General features: G+C 38.3%; 1 protein-coding gene across 2 annotated transcripts in view; it reads right to left on the bottom strand.

Annotated features, from left to right (window-relative positions):
* Nucleotides 1–272: 272 nt before the first annotated feature.
* Znf157 (zinc finger protein 157) overlaps nucleotides 273–23,799 on the bottom strand; it is a 74,662-nt gene continuing 51,135 nt past the window's right edge. Inside the window, exons 2-4 of one of the 2 annotated variants that reach the window (XM_063245781.1) lie at nucleotides 8,069–8,195; nucleotides 7,702–7,797; nucleotides 273–6,855 (exon numbers count right to left, since the gene is read on the bottom strand). In XM_063245781.1, coding sequence (XP_063101851.1) covers nucleotides 5,642–6,855; nucleotides 7,702–7,797; nucleotides 8,069–8,195 — 1,437 coding nt within the window. In that variant the 3' untranslated portion in view covers nucleotides 273–5,641. The remainder of the gene's footprint in view (nucleotides 6,856–7,701; nucleotides 7,798–8,068; nucleotides 8,196–23,799) is intronic. The other variant, XM_023561846.2, reaches the window with a different exon arrangement.

Below are 23,799 nucleotides of genomic sequence, written 5' to 3'. Positions count from 1 at the left end.
AACCTGAGAGCGTTCCAATTTCTCCACATCCTTAGTAACACTTGTTACTGTCTTTTTTTTCACTCTAGCCATTCTAGTGTGTAACATGGTCTCTGTCCCCACAATCCATGCTGGGGATGGAACTCAGGGTTTCACACACCAGGCAAGTGCTCCTGCATTAAGCTCCAGCCCCAGCCTTTACTATGTTCTTGATTTCCATCTTCCTGATGACTAATTATGTTGCAAATCTATCTGGCTGCTTACTGGGCACTCATATGTTCTTTCAAGAAATATCTTTTTTTAAAAAATTTTATTTAAGAGGAAAAAGAGAAAAACACAAAACAAAACAAAGTGGTGTAAGGGTACACGTAATACAGAACTACAAAAAAAAAAACATAACAGTAAGAAATCACCTGTTAATAGATTCCATATTATCATCTTGAAAATAGTTGCTCAAATCACAGTATCAAAGAATACAAGGTGGACATTCAAACAGGGAGACTGCAAACAGCCGTGTTCAATGATCCAAAAACATTGATATAGTCAGCTATTTAACACCCCTAAACACACTTGCTGTTATATCCGCTAGAGCTCTTTTTTTCCCTCTCTTTTTTACAACAAAATTTACACATTTTGGATTTTATTACTCCTTAGTGCTTATTACTTTTTTGGGGGGGAGAGAATACAGTCAAATATGGCAAAACAAAGCTGTCAGTCAAAACCAAGGATAGACATAGCACATGGTGTAGAACAGAGTACAAGGTTATCAACAATGGTTATCAACGTTGTCTTTTGTTTCCTTAAAAAGAATTGTCTATCTCATTAGATATTATAAAGTTGGACAAAACAGTAGAGAACAAGACCAATAAAACTTAGGCATTGTAAACATTACAGGACTTCCAAAAAAGACAATAGTCAAACCAGAGTGAGCATCTTAGTGAATCTTATTGCCTTTTGAAGAAATATCTACTCAGATCACTTGCCCATGTTTAGTTGGTTTGTTTTTATTATCAAAGTGTGAGAATTCTTTATATATACTGGATACAAATCTCTAAGCAGAGATATACTCTACAAATATCTTATTCCATTCTGTGGATTGACTTTTTACTTTTTTTGTAGTATATTTGTAGCAAAAAATTTTAAATGTGATTCAATCCAATGTATTTACTTTGTGTTTATAGAGTATACTTTTGCTATCATTTAGGGGTAGAATTTGAATAGAGATCTGGCTCCAGCATTCATGTTCTTAACCATTATACAATACTGCCAGTCTATAAATTAAATCACTATTAGTAATATTCCATGTTAAGTTATTATTATGAATGTTTTGTGTTTTGGCTTGAAAAATATCCATGGTGCAAAGAACCCTCAAACTTAGCACAAACCTTTGGAAGATTATGAGTAGGGACTGGAATGTCCACATTTTAGGGACAAGACTAGGACTCAGGTGAAAGAAGGGCTGGTCCTCAGGTCAACCACTGAGCTGCTTCCCATGGTGCACACCTCACATGGCTGTTACCCCACATGCTTTCTCTCAGTGGCAAAGTCTCTTCAGAGTCTCATACAGACATACTCAATGCTGGCGAATATTTACTTTTGTAGATTTTCTAGAAGAGTAATGACAGGAAACATAGTGACTTTAAGGGCACCGATCTCCCTTCAAGAGGCTTCCAAGCACATCAGGGCTTGGAAGCCGGAGTTTTCTGTAAGGGTTGCTTTCCTGTGGCAGATCAGTCACAGACATTGAACTGGAAAGAAGATGCTCCCTCTGCAGCCTGCAATTCCAACTTGTTGATTAATGTCCCCAGCAGTATCTAGGGTATACAGCACCGTCCTCCAATTCATGACTTTTCTTATTGTGGTGTCACTTACCTGCAGTGAACCACAGTCTGAAAATATTAAACAGAAACCCCAAAATAATTCATGGTCTAAATTGCGTGCTATTCTGAGCATCATGATGGAATCTTACACTGTCCAGCTTTTATTACAGTATATGTTAATCTCTTTATGGACCTAATTTATAAATTAAACTGTATCATAGGTATGTATGCATAGGAAAAACACTGTATATGTAGGATTTGGTACTATATTTGGTTTCAGGGGCTCACTTATACCACACTAGGTGAGAAGTGAGGAATCAGCCTCCATGTGGGTGGGGACAATGAATGGGCCAATACTATGATAGAAGCAAAACTACTTTAGAGGTGTTAAGTGGCTAATCAGCAAAGTGCTTAAAGATAATGTGGAGTCAGCGAACAGTGGGCTGATTCTTTATGAACATCAAAGACCCTGCCCTGTATTTGTGATCAAGTTTAGCAGACATGTGGTTATACTGCCAAAGGGTGGGCAGCTATTGTGACCGAGAAACATGAGATGGATTCAACAAGAATGGTGAGTGGTCAGCAGTTGTGGGGTTGAGCCTAATGAGGATGGGCTTGGAGGTGGGGTGTTGGTGCCATACAGGGGCATCATTGCATCTGGACACTGGGCAGTGGCTTCAGTGATAGAGATCAATGTAGGATCAACAAACACTGTGATTGTGTTTTATAAGAGTCAAAGACACTGAGTAACTCGGAAGGAGAGGCCAGTGTGGACTCAGAAGACACCGGGAGCTCATAGAAGTTAAAGTCTCTGCTCTTATGATTAATTGAGGATCAGCAGACAAGAGTGATGGTAGCTAGGATACAGTTAGCAAATACATTGCTGTGACAATCCCTAATACCTCCAAAAAAGAGGGATATAGGTAATTTAGAAAGTGTAATATGTAAATTCAATTTGATGCTATATTATGATGCATCTGAAGATCAATTCAAATAACCTGGGTCATCATAGTCACTAGACATTCAAGAAGAAAAAGGAAAAAGTATTTCAACAGAGTATCTATTTACTGTGGCATAGTGCCATCAACTCCTAAAAATAAAAGACTCACTCTTTTTTCTTCTAGTACCAGAGATTAAACTCCCCTAGGGCCCTGTCACATTCTAGGTAAGTGCTGTGCCACTAATTTATACCCCTAGCTCTATTTTGAGTAAGGGTCTCACTAAGTTGCTCAAACTGACCTTGAACTTGCAATTCTCCTGGTCTAGTCTACCAAGTAAATGAGAATATAGACATATACCACCACACGAGGGTAGGAGTCACTCTTACTGATCAAAAAAGATTTTTCAAACAAATGGGAAAATGATCCTCAATGGAATGTATAAAATCATCAAGAGCAACCAAGATGGTGAATATGTTTGTAAAATCAAAAGAATATTGCCTAAACAAGACAAAATGTTTTGTGTAGAGATGTGTGTTTTTACACACATATATCTGCACTCCATAACACATATTTTGAAATATAACACATAGGCAAAACATGTATGTATGTATGTATGTATGTATATATATATATATATATATATATATGTATATATATATATGCAGATGATCAAAGTTGCTATTAAAAATTTAGAGGACTGATAGTAAGAGCTGGCAGTTATAGAAAAATGGAAACTTAAAAACTGCTCCTGAGAGTACACTAATACAATTTGGAGGGGAAAACTCAATGCTTAATAAAGTTAACAAACTTCTATATCTATCAGAGAGCAGTCATGGAACAGAAAGCACACTTGTTATTTTAACAGAAAGAATTTTTTTGTGCTTGGAATCAAACTCATGACCTTGTGCTTTCCAGGCAGGTGCTTATACCACTGAGATAAATCCCTGACCTTGTTTTGTGTTTTTTAGACACGGTCTCATTATGCACTTTAGGCTGGTCTCAAACTCACAGTGATCTTCCTGTTTCAGTCTCCTGAGTGCTGGAATTACAGGCAAGTGCCATCATGCCTGGCTCCTTAACTGAGAAAAATTATTTGAAATAATTTTTCACTAGTTATGAAGTGTTAATTACATAACTGAAGAGACAAAAAGAGCATTTAAGTTATCAAGAAAATAGCAATGAGAAAAAGCAGCCATGATAGGGTAGTATTGAAGGGATAAAGTTGCAATTATTAAAAATTAGGAGTGTCAGGCATGGTAGCACAGAACTATAAGTCCAACTATAATTTATAGGTCGAGGTAAAAGTGTCACAAGTTCAAGTCCAGCCCAGGAAACTAAAAAAGGAGCTGGGAATGTAGCTCAGTAGTAAAGCATTTCTGGGGCCCATCACCAGTACTTCAAAAAATGAGTAAGGTGGAGGAGGGTACCCTTGTGGCTGGAACTCATACCTCTACATATGTAGCACCAGCCAGCTGATGCTTGTCCCAGAAAGGGTGGGTTCCACAAGCTATCTTTGAGAGTGCTGGAAAACTGCCAACTAGGCAAAACTGCTGTGTGTAGGATGGAAATCCATATTACTGAACTTTTGTTGGATCATTGATCGGCACTGCCTGCAATCTCATTGTATGAATGTTCACTTTACATGCTTTAATTTTATAATTTGGACAACTATTTCAAAGATGACAATATGTAACCTATTAACTAGTGATATCCTACTGTATTTTTTCCTTGAAATTCTGTATTATTTGTACCCTTTTACTGCTTTGTTTTTTAATTTTATTTCTTTTTTTCTCTTTAAATAAATAAAAAACTGTGGCAGGTGCATATTCCAGGAAGCAGGGAAAGAGGCAAAAAGTACCTTCTGTCTCCAGTCCCAAGTTTAGATCTGGTATCTCTCATTGGGATAGTCTCACAGAGAGGAGCTGTCAAGACGGAATGCAGTCTGTAGAGTCACAAAGCACACTCTAGAAGGATGACTTTGGAGCTGGAGCACAGAAGCCTAATAACTGGCCCTGTGATCCAGCAGTCCCATTTCTAGGCTTAGACATAAAACATAGAAGCAATACATATTCCACTAGGAGATTGGAGAGAGTAATGAGTAAACCAGACCTGCATTTATCAACATATATAGGTCTTGGGAAGGTAACATCACATGGAAAAACACCAGCTGCTGAATTTTAACTACTGTGATATTAGCTGTGAAAAAACCTAATCAGACAGTATAGTAGTATATACTACAGACCTCATACTCTACAAAAAGTTCACAGGTGAAGTGGCACATGCCTGTAATCCCAGCACATTGGGAGGCTGAGGTGCGAGGATTGCAAGTTTGAGCCCAGCCCATGCAACTCAGCGAGGTGCTGGGTTGTAGCTCACTGCAAGGCCTTGGGTTCAGTCCTGAGGACAAAGAAAAAAAGTCTCATAATAAATTTAAATTCTAAATGTTAAAAAACCCCCTTTGACTTCAGAAGGAAGTATAGGTAAATATCATTACTTTGAAACTGATGATAGTAAAATGTAACATTTTTAACAGAATTAATCAATAAGTCAATCTGGAAGAAGATATTAAACATATACAAATGAAAAGAGTTTTATAACTTCATAAATTAAAACAGTGACATTTAAACCAGGAAACAAAAGATGAACAGCCCATTACAAGTCAGTGGGCAAAAGACAGGAAGAGTCACTGTACTGGAGAAAACATCCAAATGGCCAATGGACAGGTAACATGTTTAACCTTATCACTAAATAGGGAAATACAAATGAAAACAATAATGTGCTGCATTCCAAGGGGACCAGGACCTGGTTCACACCAATTTAGGTGCCACATCATGACAGAGTTACTCTTATGCTCTGGTGATCAAATGCTCTAAAGGCCTTGATATGATGTGGTGGAGGGGCTCAAAGAGGACCTTTCTCTACAGCACAAGGCCAGGGGTGGCCCATATGAGTCCTCTGATGTTCTGTGAGGTGTGCTTTGCGGCAGAAAGCCTTGCCACATTCCTGACACTCAAAGGGTCTCTCTCCCGTGTGAATTCGCTGATGTTCAATGAGGCGCACTTTCACATAGAAGGCATTTCCACACTTGCTACATTCATAAGGTTTGTCTCCTGTGTGAGTTCTCTGGTGCTGACAAAGGGATTTTTTCATACTAAAGATTTTCCCACATTCACTACACTGGTATGGTTTCTCTCCTGAATGCATCCTCTGGTGTTCAATGAGGCGAGCTTTTACATAGAAGGCATTACCACATTCATTACATTCATAAGGTTTCTCTCCTGTGTGAATTCTCTGATGGATCCCGAGAGATGAGTGCACTCTGAAAGATTTCCCACATTCATTACACTGATAGGGTTTTTCACCTGTATGGGTTCTCTGATGGTTATTAAGAGTCATTTTCATTCGGAAGAATTTCCCACATTCTCCACATTCATAGGGTTTTTCCCCAGTGTGAATTCTCTGATGTTGATTTAGAGATTTCTTGGCCCGAAAGTTTTTCCCACAGTCCCTACATTCATAGGGTTTCTCCCCCGTGTGAGTTCTCTGGTGTTGGGTAAGGGATATCTTGACACGAAATGTTTTTCCACATTCCCCACACTTGTAGGGTTTCTCCCCTGTGTGGGTTCTCTGATGAATTGTGAGAGTTGCCTTCTCAGAAAAGGTTTTCCCACATGCCATACATTCATAGGGTCTCTCTCCTGTGTGTGTTCTCTGATGCAGAATGAGTTGTGACTTCCTGCCAAAAGATTTCCCACATTCATGACATTCAAAGGGCTTCTCTCCTGTATGGGTTTTCTGATGAGCAATGAGGTAGGATTTTGCACTGAAGGTTTTTGCACACTCACCACATCTATAGGGCCTCTCCCCTGTGTGTATTCTCAGATGTTCAACAAGGTTTGATTTCCTGCAATATGCTTTCCCACATTCATGACATTCAAAGTTTTTATTTCCTGCATGTGTCCTTTTACATCTGACAAAGGCTGTTTCCTCATGGAAACCTTTGTCACATCTGTTATAGTCAACATTTTCATTCAAAGTTTGAATCTTCTGATGCCGAAGAATATTGAAGGCATTGTCCCCAACTGAAGTGTTGCCACACAGCACTGAGAGGGATTCTTTAAAAACAAATCAGAGCATGTCACTCTTTGACATAATCCCCCCCACAAAGAGCCAATCACATTATAAAATTAAGCTCCTTAACTTAGCTATTAGAGCTAGGTATCATTTGGCCCTCTGCTAACTCACTGATGCCACTTTTTAACAGTCTCTCCCTCTCTTAGCCTGGTCTCTTTGCTAATCCTAGGATATGTCACTCTGTCTAGGCTTGACACTCACAATTAAATGCACAGAATACTTAAAGCCTACATGACTCTATCTTGTTCACTGATGTTTGTACACTAATGTTAACCTCACCACAAAGCCTTCCTTGATCATGTTCCCTAAATGTACACAATAGTGGCTAGCTTTCTTACCTTGCATTAACTTTCTTTTTACCACCAAACATATTATGTATTTGTTTCTGGTTGCTTTCCCTCACTAGCTTATAAGCTCCAAGAAAAGAAATTTTTTTTTCACTGCTGTTCTCCACACCTAAAATGTGATGAGCATGTACTTGGTACTCACTTAAGGTTTAGTGAATGGTTAAATAAATGTATGTATGAATGAATACCTGATATAAGAAGGCCCCCAAGGCAATAGAGAAGAGGAAAAATAAATGTCTAGGAAGAGGCAGAGATCAGAAAGAGTAGTGACTAACTTTACTAAAAACACAATAAAACAGTACTGATGTATAATACTGGGATTTGCAATTTAGGGTCTGAAATATGTAGACTTTCTGTCCTTATTTGCAAAGAGCTTAGGCCTCTAAAAAGAGATTCTTGGAAAATATGAGGCTAACTTTTGACCTGAATACCTGGGATCTTATTTTCCCTGTGATTCACGTGTCATTCTTGCTCACTTACCAGCATAACCATGGCCTGAGGATTCCTCTTCTAATATCCACAGCTCTTCTCCTCGCTCCAACTTGAAGATCATCTCTGGTTTGACCATGCAGAGGCCTGTGAAAGGAAAATGGCATAGCATGTTGGCCAAGATGTCTGAACTTTAGGGCCTCTGATGGAGGAGGAAGGTGCATCTTTGTGAGCTGCATGAGGAAGGCCTATTTAAACCTTTCATTGAGGAGGTCAGAACATACATATTCTTCCTGGTGCCCTAAACTAATCAGTCAACTGTGATCCTTGTAACTGAAACTAAAATGCAGAACTCTGCAGAAGCTGTACATGTTAGAGCAACCACATTCCCCACAATCACACAGATAAGCATCCTCACCCACAGACGCCAGGTTGCTGTAGGTCTCTAGCATCACATCCTTGTGCATGGTTCTCTGTGCAGGGTCCAATTGGTACCACTCCTGTTGGCTGAAATCCACAGCCACATCCTCAAATGACACGGATCCCTGTAACAACAATCTGCAATGATCAGAATGGGATGCATGGAAAATCTGTGTGACCACAAATGGTCAATATGGAGCCCTACTGACAGCCAACTGTAAAGAGTCATATTGGACATATGACTGTGTTTTAGCTGGTCTTATACTTTTGAGGAGTGTCCCTGCATTGATGTATTATGGAGAAAATAATTCATGAAGAAAAGATTACTAGATGACTGAGTTAAGACTACATGCCTAGATCTGTGCACATTTCTAGGGAAATGACACCACAGTACCTATATTCAAGGAGCGCATATGTAGAAGAGAAATGCTAGACATGAGGAAAGGGACACTGCCTCTCATAAGAAATGGGAAAGATTCCTACTTGATGTTACCAGACAACAACTTTGCTGGGAAGCAGAGCTGTGAATCCTTAACAAGAATACAATTTCCACTTAAATGTATTTGAGTACTCATAATCTAACTTTCCACTATCCTCTCTTGTTATCCCCTTTCAAGTCTCTAGTCATCACTAATTTACATGCTGAGCAACATTTTTACAATATCTTCATATGAGAGAGAGCATATGGAATTTCTTTCTGGGTCTGACTCACTGTATGTCACACGATGTTCTCCAATTGTATCCATTTTGCTGCAAATGATAGGATATCACTTTTTGTTTGATTTTTTTATTTTAAAGAAAAAACAAAAAGCAAACAATTGAAAAACAACAACAAAAGCAAAATGACAATGACAACAACAACAGAAAGCAATGGAAATATGGGCTTTCAAAATAAGATGATAGGAATTTAACAGTGGTTGTTATATTGTCTATTGTTACCCTCAAAGTAATTGCTCAGGCTATCAGATACAGGCATGTAAGACTTATCAAACAATGTAATTTCCCTTTGAGAAATTTCTTTCCCTTTTACTGTGTCTATTGTTAACATCTGGATCTTATTTGCTCTTTCAGTTTTTATACTAGTGAGACAATACAGTGTTTACACATGTAAGTCTAATTTATTTCACTTATGAGTATGGTTTCTAGTTGCATTCATTTACCTACAAAAGCCTCAAGTTTATCATTAGTTATGGCTGAGTAGTATTCTATTAAAAAAACCCACCGCATCTTTTTTTATTAATTCCTCGGTTGATGAACATTTGGGTTATTTCTAAGATTTAGCTATTAGAAATGATGCTGTTATAAATATGGGTACATATATATTGCTGTGACATAATGTTTCCAATTCTTCTGGGACCATTGACACAGAAGGAGAATAGCTGGGTTGAGTGGAATCTCTAATCCCAGTTTTTTGAGGAATTTCTATATTGATTTCCACAGTGGTTGTATCAGTCTATATTCCACCAACAATAGAGAAGGGTTCCTTATCCCCCACAGCCCTGCCAGCATTTGTTGTTGGTTAATTTCTTGATGTTAGCCATTTTTCTGGAGAGGGAATCTCAGTGTTGCTTTAATTTGCATTTCTTGAATGACCAAGGATGTGGAACACTTTTTCATATATTTATTTGCTGTTTGTATTTCTTCATCTGAGAAGTGTGTATTTATCTCAGATGCCCATTTATGAATGGGGTCTTTAAATTTGGAGTTCCTGATTTTTTTCAATTCTTTATATGTTCTAGATAAAAATCCCTTGTGTGAGGGACAGTTGGTAAAAAGTCTTCCCAATCTGTGAGTTTCCTTTTGGCTCTGCTATTGATTTCTTTCAATGTGCAAAAAATTTTAATAAGAGGAGATCCCCATTGTTGATTCTTTGAAGTACTTTCAGAGGACTTTGATTTTTTTCATGAAATCTTGGCCTACCCCTTTAGCCTTGAGATTTCTACTTACTTTCTCTTCCACTAGGTTTAGTGTTTCTGTCTTTATGTTTAGATCTTTAATCCATTTTGACTTTAGTTTAGTTCATGGTGATAGGCATAGGTCTTGTTTCAGCCTTTGGCATGTAGAAAGCCAGTTTTTCTAACACTACATATTAAAGAGGCTGCCATTCTTCCAGTGAACATGTTTAGCCCATTTGTCAAAGGTAAGGTGGAGGCTATGTTGGAACTTAGGGCACTAGGAAACAAAGCAACCTGCTCGCCTCTCTGGTAAGCAGCCAAGGCTCAGACAAGCAGCAGCTGCTCCAGGGAAGGAACTAGCCAGCATCTCCAGAGATCTGTGCCATGTTAAAATTTAGGGCACTGGGAAATCAAACAACCTGCTGGCCTCCCTGGTAAGCAGCCGTGGCTCAGGCAAGCAGCGCCTGCCCCAGGAAAAGAACCAGCCAAAGTCTCCCAAGATCTATGCCATGTTGGAACGTAGGGCAATGGGAAACAAAGCAACCCTCTCGCCTGCCTGGTAAGCAGCCATGAGCCTACCGGTACGCAGTCTAAAAATCAAACATCCCATCCCCACCTCCTCATTAGCAAATGGGAGCCAGAGGTCTGAGCATCTCTTGGGAGGTTGACTGTATGCAATATAGCAAATAGGGGGGATTTCCTTCTACCATCTCTTTGAAGGCAAATAATGTTATCACTGTTTTGCTTCGTTCTGATTAACTGTATTGCTTTATTCAATATTCTGTTTTGATAAGTTCTATAATGTTCTGTATTTGGTTTGATTTTGCTATACCTGATTGAAAGAACAACTATTGTGAAGATAACAAAATATACTATGGTACCTATTACAGTTATCCTGATAACCTGTTGTGATCTGTACCAATTTCACTGAACTGTCTCAATTGGCTTTGTTCTGTCTTGTTCTGTTGTATTTCACTATCTTAAAAATAATTTAAAAATTTTAAAAAGATACAGCCATAAACTGCATAGGATACATACCAGCTCCTGTGAAATTTCCATCCTCTAGACAAGAAAGTAAATTATTTTTGTGAATAGTTTTATATTGTAATGCATTTAAACTTTAAAATCAAGTAATGAATATGAAAAAAGTCAATTATAATTTTGTGATTAAAAATATGGGACCCAGTGGCAGGCTAAGCTACTCTTTGTGAGACAGAAGAGAACTCTCTGAGGCAGTAACAATAAGCCCACTATGAGATGCCTGCAGCACTGAAGTCCTTGTCACCCAAGACAATGTCTGGTCAAAGTGAATCCCAAAATTACATAGAAATTCATGGATTGTTTTATTTTCACAAATAATTTTATAATTCATTTGATTGAAAAAAAAGCAAAGTAGAGAGTGTCTTTGTAGTTGTGTCTGATCTTCTGTTTGGTTCCACTGATCCTCAGGTCTGTTGTTTTTTGTCAGTACTATACTGATCTTATAGCAGCTCTCTGGTATAATTTCAAATCAGGGATTGTGATGCCTTCTGCCTTGCCTCTGTTGCCCAGGATTGCCTTTGCTATTCTAGGACTCTTATGGTTCCAAATGAATTTTAGGAGATATGCAATGGTGAGATATGCAAATGGTATTTTGCATTAAATCTGTATAACAGTTTTATGGGCATGGACATTTCCACAATGTTGATTCTTCCTATTCAAGAGCAAGGGAGATCTTTCTACTTTCTGACATCCTCTTCAATTTCTTTTTTCAGAGTACTGTAATTTTCAATGTATAAATCTTTTACTTCCTTTGTTAGATTGATTTCTAAGTATTTTGTTTTTTAAAATGCTATCATGAAAGGTGTGGTTTCCCTAATTTCTTTTTGTGAGTTTTTTGTTTGTATATAGGAATATTATTGAATTTGAGTATTAACTTTGTACCCACTATGCTTCTGAATTTGCTTATTGGGTCTAGACATCTGTTGGTGGAGTTTTTGGGGTTTTCTATGTACAGTATCATGTCATCTATGAATAATGGATAATTTAAATTTCCCTTTCCTATATTTATTCCTTTTGTGTCTCTTGTTGCTCTATTGCTTCCAGAATTACATTGAATAGGGGTAGTGACAGTGGACAACCTTGTCTTGTTCCTGATTTTAGAGCAAAAGCTTTCAGTTTATGTCCATTTAGTATGATGTTGGCTCTTGATTGGTTCATGGCATTTATCAAATTGAGGTAAAGACCATCTATTCTGATTTTCTGTAGGGTTTGTACCATGAATGAGTGTTGGACTTTATCAAAAGCATTTTCTACATTTATTGAGACGATCATGTGATTTTTGTCTTTTGCTCTGTTAACATGGTGTATTACATTTATTGATTTGCATATGTTGAGCCTTCCCTGCACTCCTGGGATGAATCCCAGTTGGTTATGGTGTATAATCTTCTTGATGGTTTGCTGCATTCTGTTTGCTAGCATTTTATTGAGGATTTTTGCATCTATGTTAATTATAGAGATTGGCCTGTACCTTTATTTTCTGGTTGGGTCTTTCTATGATTTAGGTATGAGGGTAATATTTGCCTCCTAGAATGAATTAGGGAGAATTGATTCCTGTTCAATTTCACTAAAGAATATGAGGAGTACTGGTATTAAATCATTTCTAAATTTTTTATAGGATTTAGCTGTGAATTCATCTGGACTGGACTTCTTTTGTTGGTAAGTTTTTAATCATGTTTTCAATTTTATTAACTGATCCTGGATTATACAGAATTTATATATCATCCATATCTTGGTAGTTCATATGTATGTAGGAATCTGTCCATTTGTTCTGTATTTTTGATCTTATGAGCATAAAGGTTTACTAAGTAGGTACTGATGATCTTCTAAATGTCCACAGGATCAGTAGTGATTTTGCCCTTTTCATTCCTTATTACATGAATATGAGATTTTCTTTTTTTGATAAAGTTGGCTAAGGGTTTATCAATTTTATTTATTCTTTCAAAGAACCAACTTTTCTTTTTTCTTTTCTTTTTTTGTTTAAAAAATTAAAAAAGCAAAACAAAAAGGTAGAAATGATACAGAATTTCAAAAATAAAAGCATTAAGAAATCATCACTAGCTGATATATCACATATTGTTATCTTAGTAGTTGTTCAAGTTACAAAATCAAAACATAAAAAATGAACAATCAAACAGTGACAGAAGAAACCATTCTGTTTGATGAACTTTAAGAAACTCAGTAGCATGGTTGTCTATTTTGCACACTTAAGCACGCATATAGTTATACGTGTATACCTACAAGTTGTTCTTTCCTTTTGAGCACTTTCTCACTGTTTCTTTTCTTTTTTTATTTAAAGAAAAAAGAAAAAAACCAAAACAGAAAAAAGGATAGAAATAATACAGAATTTTTAAAAAATATTAGCATAAATCACTAGTTGATAAATTACGTATTGTCCTCTTAGAGATAGTTGTTCAAGTTAGAAAATCAAATCAAAGTGGCTAGACATTCAGACATTGACAGTGCAAGCCATTCTGTTCAATGATCCAAGGAAAACTTAGTAATATGGTCATCTGCCTTAGAGACTTACACATACAGTTATGTCCTTTAGAGTGCTTTCCTTTCCTTTGACTTCTACAGTATCTATTATACATTTTGGATCCTATTACTCTTTCAGTTTTTATTATTTTTTGCACTAGAAAGACAATGTGATATTTACAAATATGAGTCTCATTTATTTCACCTATGAGTTGTCTCCATTTACCTATCAAAGCCTCAAGATCATCCATTTTTATGCCAGAGCAATATTCCACTGTATAAAAATACCATATCTTTTTCATCTGCTGTGTTTTTATATTGTCTCGTCTTCATTTTGCTTTCTGCTCCATTCATTGTGGCCTCTCTGCCACTGTTTCTGGAATCTTGGTATTTTTCTTTTTTAGAATATCCTGCAGTAATCTCTGTAAAGTTGAATTGGTGGTTGCAAATTCCCCTAGTTCCTCTTTATCCTGAAAGCACCTTGTTTTTCCATCAATTTCTAGGGACAGTTGTACAGGATATATCAATATTGGCTGGAGGTTATTATCTTTCAAAGCTTGAATTATTTCCCCCCATACTCTTCGTGATTTGATGGTTTGTGTCGAGAAGTCTGCTGTAATTCTGATGGGTGTTCCCTTGTAAGTGATCTGTTTCTTGTCTCTGATGGCTTTTAATATTCTGTTTTTATATTGGATTTCTGGAATTTTGACTATGCCTGGGTGTAGGTCTGTTTTGGTTGTAGGTGGCTGGGATCCTGTATGCCTCATACATCTGAGTATGTTTACCTTTTTCTAAATTAGGAAATTCTCCTGGATTATTTCTGTGAATAGCCTTTGTAGTTTATTTGTTTGTATCCCTACTTCTTCTGTTATGTTCTTAATTCTTAAGTTATAGATCCTCTTATTATCTTCTAGCCTTTGTGTTGTTACTGCTATTTTCCTTGTTATTTTTAAGAAGTTTTTCCTTTCATGCTGCCACTTTACAAATCTGTCCTCCAGTTCAGATAATCTATCCTTAGTTTCTTTCAAGCTGTTATGCCAGTTTTCAATAGAGTTTTTAGTTTCCTGGTAATCTCTTTGAACCTGCTTCACATATTCTGTTTTCTCCATTTTCTCCATCAAGCAATTCTCCCCTTTTTTTCTGTTCTTCCATTCCACCATCTGTTTTTTCTTGGGTGGTGCTTAGCATTTTTCTAACTATTCTACTTATATCGCCTTACTTCATCAAATACTTCACTTTTGAACTCGTCTATGAGGCTCCGGAGATATCGCTTTATGTCTATTGGTGCCGTGTCTGATATTGCATGTTTTCTGTCCTCATTCTCCTTTGCATTTACCTTTCCTGGATCAGTGTTCTCAGTATTGGGGACTGAGGACCCTTTCTTGTTGCTCCCTTTTCTCATACTTTCTGTTCCTTCCATACAAGCGTATATAGGAGGCTCAGTTTCTTTCTTTGTTGGTTATAGTTTGTTTGAATCTGCTGGCTAGGAGTTCCCACCCACTGCAGTGTACTAGGGAGACACAGACCTGGGCAGCCTCTGCTGCACCTATCCCTCTAGGTCATCCTACTGAAGGTTTCACTGCTCGGGTGCACTGCCAGGCACTGGGACCCGGTTTGGGCTAGCCTACTGGGTCTTAGTCCACAGCATCATCCAGGCCAAGCACTCCCACCACTCCCGCTTGAGAGGGGAATATGTGACTAAAGTCACCACAGTGTCCTGTTCCGGCTAGTCTGCCTGGTCTCAGAATGTCCTCTGTTGGAGCCTGCTAGTCTATGGAGGGGTCCCCATTCCTCTCACTCACCGCAGGTCAATGCAGGGCTCCCCACCAGTCCCGCTCTCAACTCCGTTGGCCAATTCCCACTCTCAGAGCTTTCGTGCGTCTCTCTCCATGCTGTGCCAATTCAGACACAGTAGCGGCAGCAGGAAATTCAAATCACGGTTTCCAGAGGCACAGTTTGTGCGCTGAGATTTTATCTGTTTCAGTTATAGCACCGGTTGCATTTTCAGTTGGTTTCTCTCAGCTTAGTTTATTCCTGGGTTGGCAGGGTATATCTCCCCTTGCTTAGGACTCCTCACACCACACCATTCCTGGATTCTAAGCTGCATGTCTCAGAGAGCCTCCGTAGCTGCTGTTATCTATCTGCCATGTTCTCCCGGAAGCAGTGTTGGTAAGTTTTTAATCACATTTTCAATTTCAGTAGCTGATATTGGGTTATTCAAAATTGTTATATCTTCTTATTTGAGCTTTGGTAGTTCCCATGTTTCTACAAATGTCTCCATTTCCTCTGTTTCCACTCTATGCGCGTAGAGGTTTTCAAAGTAGGTATTGATGATCTTTTGAATTCCATGGGATCTATATTTATTTCTCTCTTTAAAAGTCCTTATTGCATGAATTTGAGTTTTTTCTTTCCTTTATAAGGTTTGCTAGAGGTTTATCAAGGTTGTTTGTTCTGACAAAAAATCAGCTCTTTGATTCACTAATTTTTGTATTGTCTTTTTAGTTTCAATTGCATTATTTTCTGCTCTGATCTTCACAATTTCCTCTCTTCTATAAGCTTTGTGTTTGGTTTGCTCTTCCTTCTCTAGAAGCTTAATATGTAACATTAGGTTGTTTATTTGTGTTCGTTTTGTTTTCTTTTCATTTTTTTTTGTCTTGTCTTTTTGAGACAGGGTCTCTCTATGCAGTTCCTGCTGGCCTTGAGGTCACTTTGTAGGCTAGGCTGGTCTCGAACTTGCAATGATCCTGGTGCCTCAGCCTCCTAAGTGCTGGGATTACAGGTGTGAGCCACCATGCCTGGCTCATTCTGTTTTCTTGATGTGACAATTTATTGCTATATATTTCCCACTTAGGACCACTTTCAATGCATCTCACTGCTAATGGTACGTTGCATCTGCATTTTCATTGAATTTTAGGTATTGCATTATTTTTTCTTTAATTTCATCTGTAACCCATTGATTTTTCAGAAGGTTGGTATTTAATTTCCATATATTTATACAGATTTTGCAATTTCTTTTGCCATTAATTTCCAATTTCAGTGCACTATGGTCAGATATTAAGCATGGGATAATTTCAATCCCTTTGCATTTACTTTAGAATGTTTTATGGGCTAATATATGGTCTATTTGGAGAATGTCCCATGTGCAGTTGAGAAGAATGTATATTCTGATGTGTTTGGGTGGAACACTCTGTAAACTTCTACTAAGTCCATTTGCTCACAGGTCTGATTCTGTTCTATCATTTTTTCACTGACTTTTTGTCTAATTGATGTATCTCTTTGTGACAGTAGGGTATTAAGGTGCCCTATTACAATTGTGTTCTTGTGTGTTTGGCTTTTTATGTCCATTAATATTTGTCTTACATATATAGGTACTCCTGTACTTGGTGCATATATATTTGTAATTGTTAGTTCTTTCTCTTGAAGTTTTCCACTAACAAGTATGTGGTGACCTTCTTTATCTCTTTTAATCATTTTAGGTTTGAAGTTCACATTGTCTGCAAAAAGAATAGCTACTCCTGTTTTTTTCTGGGTTCCTGTTGCATGGAATACTGTTTTCTATGCTTTGACTCTTAATCTATGAGTTTCCTTTAGAGTAAGATGTGTTTCTTGGTATGATCCTGTTTCTTAATCCATTCTATCAGCTTAATTCTTTTAATACATGAATTGACGCCACTTACATTGATGGATACATACTGATATGTACTAGCTCAGCTTTGTCATGTTATGTTCCTGTTGTTTGTTTTCTGCTTTTCCCTCTTGTTTAACTGTTTGCCCTGCCTGGTGGTTTCTTTCTGTTGTTCTGGAGATTGTGGTCATTTTTATTTCTATCATGTCTTTCAGTACTCTTTGTAGGGTTAGTTTGGTGGACATGAATTTCTTCAGTTGTTCTTTTTCATGTAAATATCTTGTTTCTCCATTAAATTTGAAGGATAGTTTTTCTGGGTACATCAGTCTGCGTTGAAAGTTGTTTTCTTTCAGGGCTTGAAATGCTTCACTCCAATCTTGTCTTAACTTGAGAGTTTGTGCTGAAAAGTCTGCCATGATTCTGATGGGCATTCTTTGGTCGGTGAATTGTGTCTTTTCTCCAACAGCTTTTAGTATTCTGTATTTATGTTGTATGTCTGGGATCTTAATTATTATATGTCTGTGTGTAGGTTTATATTGGTTGTGACTGCTTGGTGTTCTATATGCCCCATTTATCTGCATATGAGATTTTTCCCCCTATGTTTGGCAAATTTTCTATTACTTCTGTTAATAGTTTACCTATGTTGTTTCCGTTGACTGCTGCTTCTTCATTAATGCCTATCAGCCTTATATTGTTTCTCTTGGTGTCATCTTAAAGCAGCTGGATTATCATTTCATGCTGCTTTGTTGCTTTAAAAGAGTTCTACCCTTCCATGATGAGTAACTGGGATCCTATTCTCAAGGTCTGAAATTCTATCCTCAGCTTCCTTTAAATGTTTTTTTCCAGCTTTCAGTAGAATTTTTTCTTGGATATCTCTTTGAATTTGTTTCATGGATTCTGCTTGTTTTCTGCATTGTTCATTCACCATTTCAATCAATTTCTCATGCTCCTGTGTTTTTTTTTATCTATTTCTTCTCTGGCTATGCTGAGCAACTCCTTTGCTAAAGTGGTTATTTCTGTACTTACATGAGAAGTTATTTCTAATTTGATCTCCTCTGTAGCCTAATGGATTTATTTCATTTGCTATCTTTTCAGAGATTTCTTGTGTATGACTTTTAAAGTCCTCTATTTCAGTGTTGCTTATACTTGCTCCTGATGGATTAGATGTTTGAGATTGCACTTTGCTTTTTTGTTTTGTCATTTTCACCTTATATTTGGTCTTTCAATCCCACTAGTCTCAAATGTCGGTAGTGTGTATCTTAGGGTCTTACTGTGTGGTTGATGTTTGTCTAATTGTTGAGTACCACAGTGTAGAGGAGGGCCAGTCACCTGAATTCCTCCTGTATGGCCTATTGGGTAAGTCCTATATTTTTCCTAGGCTGACTAGCCTAGGAGTATTGGTGTAGGTCAACCCTTAGTTCCTGCTGTTACTATGTGTTCAAGTTATTCCAGGTCACCAGATCTCCCTGTCTATAGTGCTTGTCTTGGCTGGGACTGTACTGTGTCACTAGGTGTCTCATAAGCCCTTTTAATTTTCTCCAAGTTGGGCGAGCTCTTGTTGGCACACTAGTCAACTTGTCTGATGTTCTCTGTGTGGAGGAGGGCATCACCCACACTCTTGCCAAGGTCACCAAGGTCTTACAGTTCAAAGGAGCTTCATTACTGCTCCTATTTGCCCATTGAAGACCTCTATTTTAGGTACAAAGTCACCACACTGACTGGAGCCTGCTGAGGTCTTCTGTTTGGGTAAAGGGTTATTGAGTCTCCCATCAACCCAGCACAACCCAGCATCAACCCACATCCACTGTAGTCCAAGGTTCTGGGATAAGGGGTGGGAGCCAAAGTTCAACAGCAGTACTAGGTCTGGAAGTCGGGAGGGGGGTTTCCAAAGGGTAGCATGCCAGCGGCCGGCTGTGTGGTGGGGCATGGGAAGCACGCCAGCGCAGGTGGGATGGGCCAATGGGGAGGTCTATTTGAGGGCAGTGGGCCATGCCAAGAACTAACTTTTCGGTTGATTAATTGTTTGTATTGTTTTCTTGTTCTCAATTGTAATTGTGTTAATTTTTGCTCTGATCTTTATAATTTCCTCTCTTCTTTGGATTTTGGCTTTGATGTTCTTTTTCTAGGAATTTGAAGTGCAGCTAATGCAACCTAATGGTTGTTTATGTATACTCATTCTCTCTTCCTGGTGAGAATTCACCACTATAAACTTCCCTCTGAGGACTGCTTTCATTGTGTCCTACAGGTTCCAGTAAGTTGTATTTGCATTTTGTTTGATTTTATATATTGTTTAATTTCTTTCTTAATTTCTTCTGTCACTCATTAGTTGTTCAGCAGAGTGCTATTTAATTTTAACGTGTTTATGATGGTTTCGTGGTTACTTTTGTCATTAATTTCCAATTTCATTGCACTATGATCAGATAATATGCATGGGATAATTTTAACTCCTTTGGATTTACTTAATCATATTCTATGGGTTATTATATGCTCTATTTTAGAGAATGTCCCATGTGCATCTGAGAAGAATGTGTATTTTGATGTGGTTGGGTGGAACACTCTGTACACACTTACTAACTCCATTTTTTTTCACAAGTTTGATTTTTCACAAGTATGTTATTTCTTTGCTGATTTTTTGTCTACTTGATCTGTCTCTTTGTGACAATGGGGTGTTAAGATCCGCACTATAACTGTATTATGGCTTACTTGATTTCTCATGTTCATTAATATTTGTCTTACATATTTGGATGCTCTCATATTTAGTGCATATATATTCATGATTGTTACCTCTTCCTCTTGAAGTTCTCCCTTAACAAGTATATAGTGATCTTCTTTATCTCTTTTGATCATTCTTGGTTTGGAATTCACATTGTCTGCAAACAGAATAGCTACTGCTGCTTTTTTCTGGGTTCCTGTCACACCAAGTACTGTTTTCCATCCTTTAACTTTCAGTTAAATGTGTTTCTTGTACACAATGTATTGTTGGATTATGTGTCTTGATCCACTCTGCCAGTTCATTTCTGTGAATTGGTGATTTGAGGCCATTTATGTTAATGGTTATAACTGATACCTATTGGCTTATCTTTATCATGTTATCTTCCTGCTGTTGGTTCCTTACATTTCCCCTGGTTTTAATTGGTTGTCCTGCTTGTTGGTTTCTTTCTGTTGTTTTTCTTGGAATTATGGTCATTTTTGTCTTTTAGAATGTCTTTCAGTACTCTTCATAGGATTGGTTGGGTGGTCATGAAGTTCTTCAGTTGGTCTTTGTCATGGAAGTATCTTATTTCGCCATTGACTTTGAAAGATAGTTTTTCAGGGTACATCGGTCTGGGTTGGAAGTTGTTTTCTTTCAGTACTTAAAATGCTTCACTCCATGTTCTTCACTTGATGGTTTGTGTTGAGAAGCCTGCTGTGATTATGATAGGTTTTTCTTTGTTGGTGATTTGTTTATTTTCTCTAGCAGCTTTTAATCTGTTCTTATGCTGAATTTCTAGGATCTTGATTCTTATATGTAGAGGTATAAATTCATTTTGGTTATGGATAATTTGAGTTCTATTTGTCTTGTTTATCTTAATGTTTGGTCCTTTTCTCATGTTTGGGGAATTTTCTGCTATTACTTCTGTAAATAGTCTTTTTATGTCATGTGCATTTTCTCCTTTTTCATTGACATCTATCAGCCTTATAATATTTTTCTTTGCATTACCTTTCACCTGTTCAATTGTCAATTTCTGATTCTTTGTTATTTTTAGGAGATCTTTCCTTTCATGATCACTAGCTGCAATCCTAACTTCAAGGTCTGAGAGTCTCTCTTCAATTTCATTTATGCAGTTTTGGTAGCTTTAAATGGAATTTTTGATTTCCTGGGTATCTCCTTGAATCTGTTCCATGTATTTTAATTGTTTCCTGTATTGTTCATCACTCAAGGTTTCCATCAAGTTTCTATGCTCCTCTATTTTTTTGTCTATGTTTCCTTTGGATATACTTGCCAATTCTTTCAATATGTTTATCATTTCTGTTTTTGCCTGAGAGATTATTTCTGATCTGATGTACTTTACTGCTTCCTGGAGTTGTTTCTTTACTTTCATTGTTATAATTTCAGAAATTTTAGGTGTGTGATTTCTAACTATCCATGTCTATGTCTCCTGTACTAGATGTGAATTGCCTGGAAATTTGAGATTGTTCTTTCATTTGGCATTTTCTTGTGTTCCTCTGAATCAGTCAAATGCCAAGTCCTAGTTGCTTCCTATGCTGGCAGTCTATCAAGCAGCAGGCCTCACTGAGGGTTGCTAATGTTTACAGGTCTCTGGATATGGACTCCTGATCCCTGCAGGCTTCAGAGATGGTCCTTGGATGTGGGACGGATGCAGGGAGTGGACTCACATTCCCTGCAGGCCTTACCAGTGGTTTCTCAGTGACTGCAGGTCACTGGATATGGCATCCCAGCCCGATGGGCCCCACCAAGGAATCTCAGATGACTGCAGGTCACTGGGCCCAGATTTCAGTCCTTGGAAACCTCAGAGACAGTTCCCAGGTGTGTGCAGTTCACTGGGTGCAGTGTTCTAGCAGTTCCTGGGTGTGGGTGGGTCATTGGACACAGCTTACCAGTCCCAGAAGGCCTCACTGTGGGTTCTCAAATTCCTGCAGGTCACTGAACACAGATTCTCAGTCTCTGTAGCCTCAGAGATGGTTCCTGGATGGGAGTGGGTTGTTGGATGCAGACTCCAATCCCCACAGGCCTCAATGAGCATTCTCAGATGACCATGGCTTGCTAGGCCTAGATTCTAGGACCCCACTGGCCTCAGGGATGGTTTTTTGTATGTAAATGGATTGCAGGGTGCAGCTTCCCAGTCCCCAAAAGCCCTACCTGTAGCTCCCTGGTGCAGGTGGGTCACTGGGTGCAGATTTCCAGTCCCTGTGGGCCTCAGAGATGCTTCCTGGGTGTGGATGGATCTCTGGGTGCAGCTTTCCAATCCCCAGGAGCCTCACCTACAATTCTTGGATGTGGGTAGGTCAGTGGGCACAGCTCACTAGTCCCTGTGGGCCTCACTGTTGGTTCCTAGATAACTGCTGGTTGCTGGGCACAGACTCCCAATCTCCACAGGATTCAGAGAAAGACATCATTTTTACAGCTGAATAATATTCCATTCTGAAAATATGCCAGATTTTCTTTATCTATTCAACCAGTGATGATCACTACATACAGTACATATAATATCGCATGGTACCCACATATATGATTTAAATAATAGTCCTTGGCATGCACAGGTCCTGAAATTTATCTAGCACATCATAAAAAATACTTAAATTAAATTTTTAAAGGGGCCGGGGATATAGCCCAGTGATAGAGAACTTTCATAGTGTTCTTTAGGCCCTGTGTTCAATTCCCAGAATCACAAATGGAAATAATACCATTTCCCACAGGAATGTGGAATAACAACACATACAAAAAAAGCAGTAAGGCATGAACCATGCATGGTAAGTTGTTTAGGGAACAGCATATACCACAAATATGACAAAAAATTATACTACAGGCCATGATGAGACAAAGGGCTACAGACATTCTATAGTGGATACAGTTTTCAACTTTTGTTTTGTATAGATCATCAGCCTTCAAATTACTTGATTCCTTATACCTCCTGCGTACTTTCTGACCATCCCACAATTCATTCATATTTATCAGTGACATAGCTGTGCTGCCAAATGGGAGAAGGGAGTATACCATTCCCAGGAAAATTGCACAAGCAGCTGGGTTGAGGCTGGGTCTGTATACTGACATGAGAAAAGCAAGAGAGATGATGGACTTATGGGGGTAAAACTGAGATAGATCCTGGGGCTGAGCTGGGGGAGTTATGGGACAGTGTGATGGAACTATCCTGCTGGAGTTCAGAAGAGAAAGCTGAGACAGATGAAGGTTCGGGAAGCTGCATCATTTCACTACTAGCTGAAGCCACCAGAACGCACTGGGCAGCTAAGAGACAACATGGATGGGTTTGAGAGAGGCAGCAAGTACAGAGTCTGAAGAGACACCAATATGCTATGAAGATTAAAAAGCAAATATTTGAAGATCAGGAATAGAGCCAGAAAAGTGTAGTTTTGAAACATAAGAGAAGAGAAAACTTTAAGTAACTGCACTATTTCCAAGTTAAGGTAGTAGAAAAGAACATAACCACTTACCTCCCTTATCTCTAGAAGCCAAAAGAACACCTTCATTTTTTGGCCTCAGGAGCAAAAAGTTGGTGGCTGTGGGACAAAGGGAACAGCAGAAAACCTGTTTTGCTTTTCTCATGCAGTCCTACAGTAGCAGAGACCTCATACCCAAAGAAAGAGGCATCCTTTGCTCTGATCAGAGGAATAATATGTTGAATATGACGGGGAGGACTCCAGTGCTTTTCCCCTAGCCTGGTAATAGTTGGTTCTGAAGGCAAATCTACTTGGGAAACCATGAGTGCTGTAGTAAAGACTGAACCCCTATCTGTCCGGTCAGCACTTGGAAATCGCACTGGAGGTTAGGGAAGCCCCTCACAGCTGGAGGTAGAGTGGGAAGGGTCACTGCACTCACAACTGAGCTTCACAATATGTGAAGCAAAATGGAAACAACTGCAAGCAGAAATTGACAAATCCACAACAATGACTGGAAACTTCAAATCTCCAGAAACAAAACAAGCTAGTAGACAGAAAATCAGCAAAGATAGAGGA

This window comes from Cavia porcellus, unplaced genomic scaffold (genome assembly GCF_034190915.1).
Source record: "Cavia porcellus strain 051 isolate PalLab524CR breed Dunkin Hartley unplaced genomic scaffold, mCavPor4.1 scaffold_3, whole genome shotgun sequence".
Classification (NCBI taxonomy): domain Eukaryota; kingdom Metazoa; phylum Chordata; class Mammalia; order Rodentia; family Caviidae; genus Cavia; species Cavia porcellus.
The sequence above is the reverse complement of the archived record's forward strand: the minus strand, read 5'-3'. Positions and strand labels throughout refer to the sequence as shown.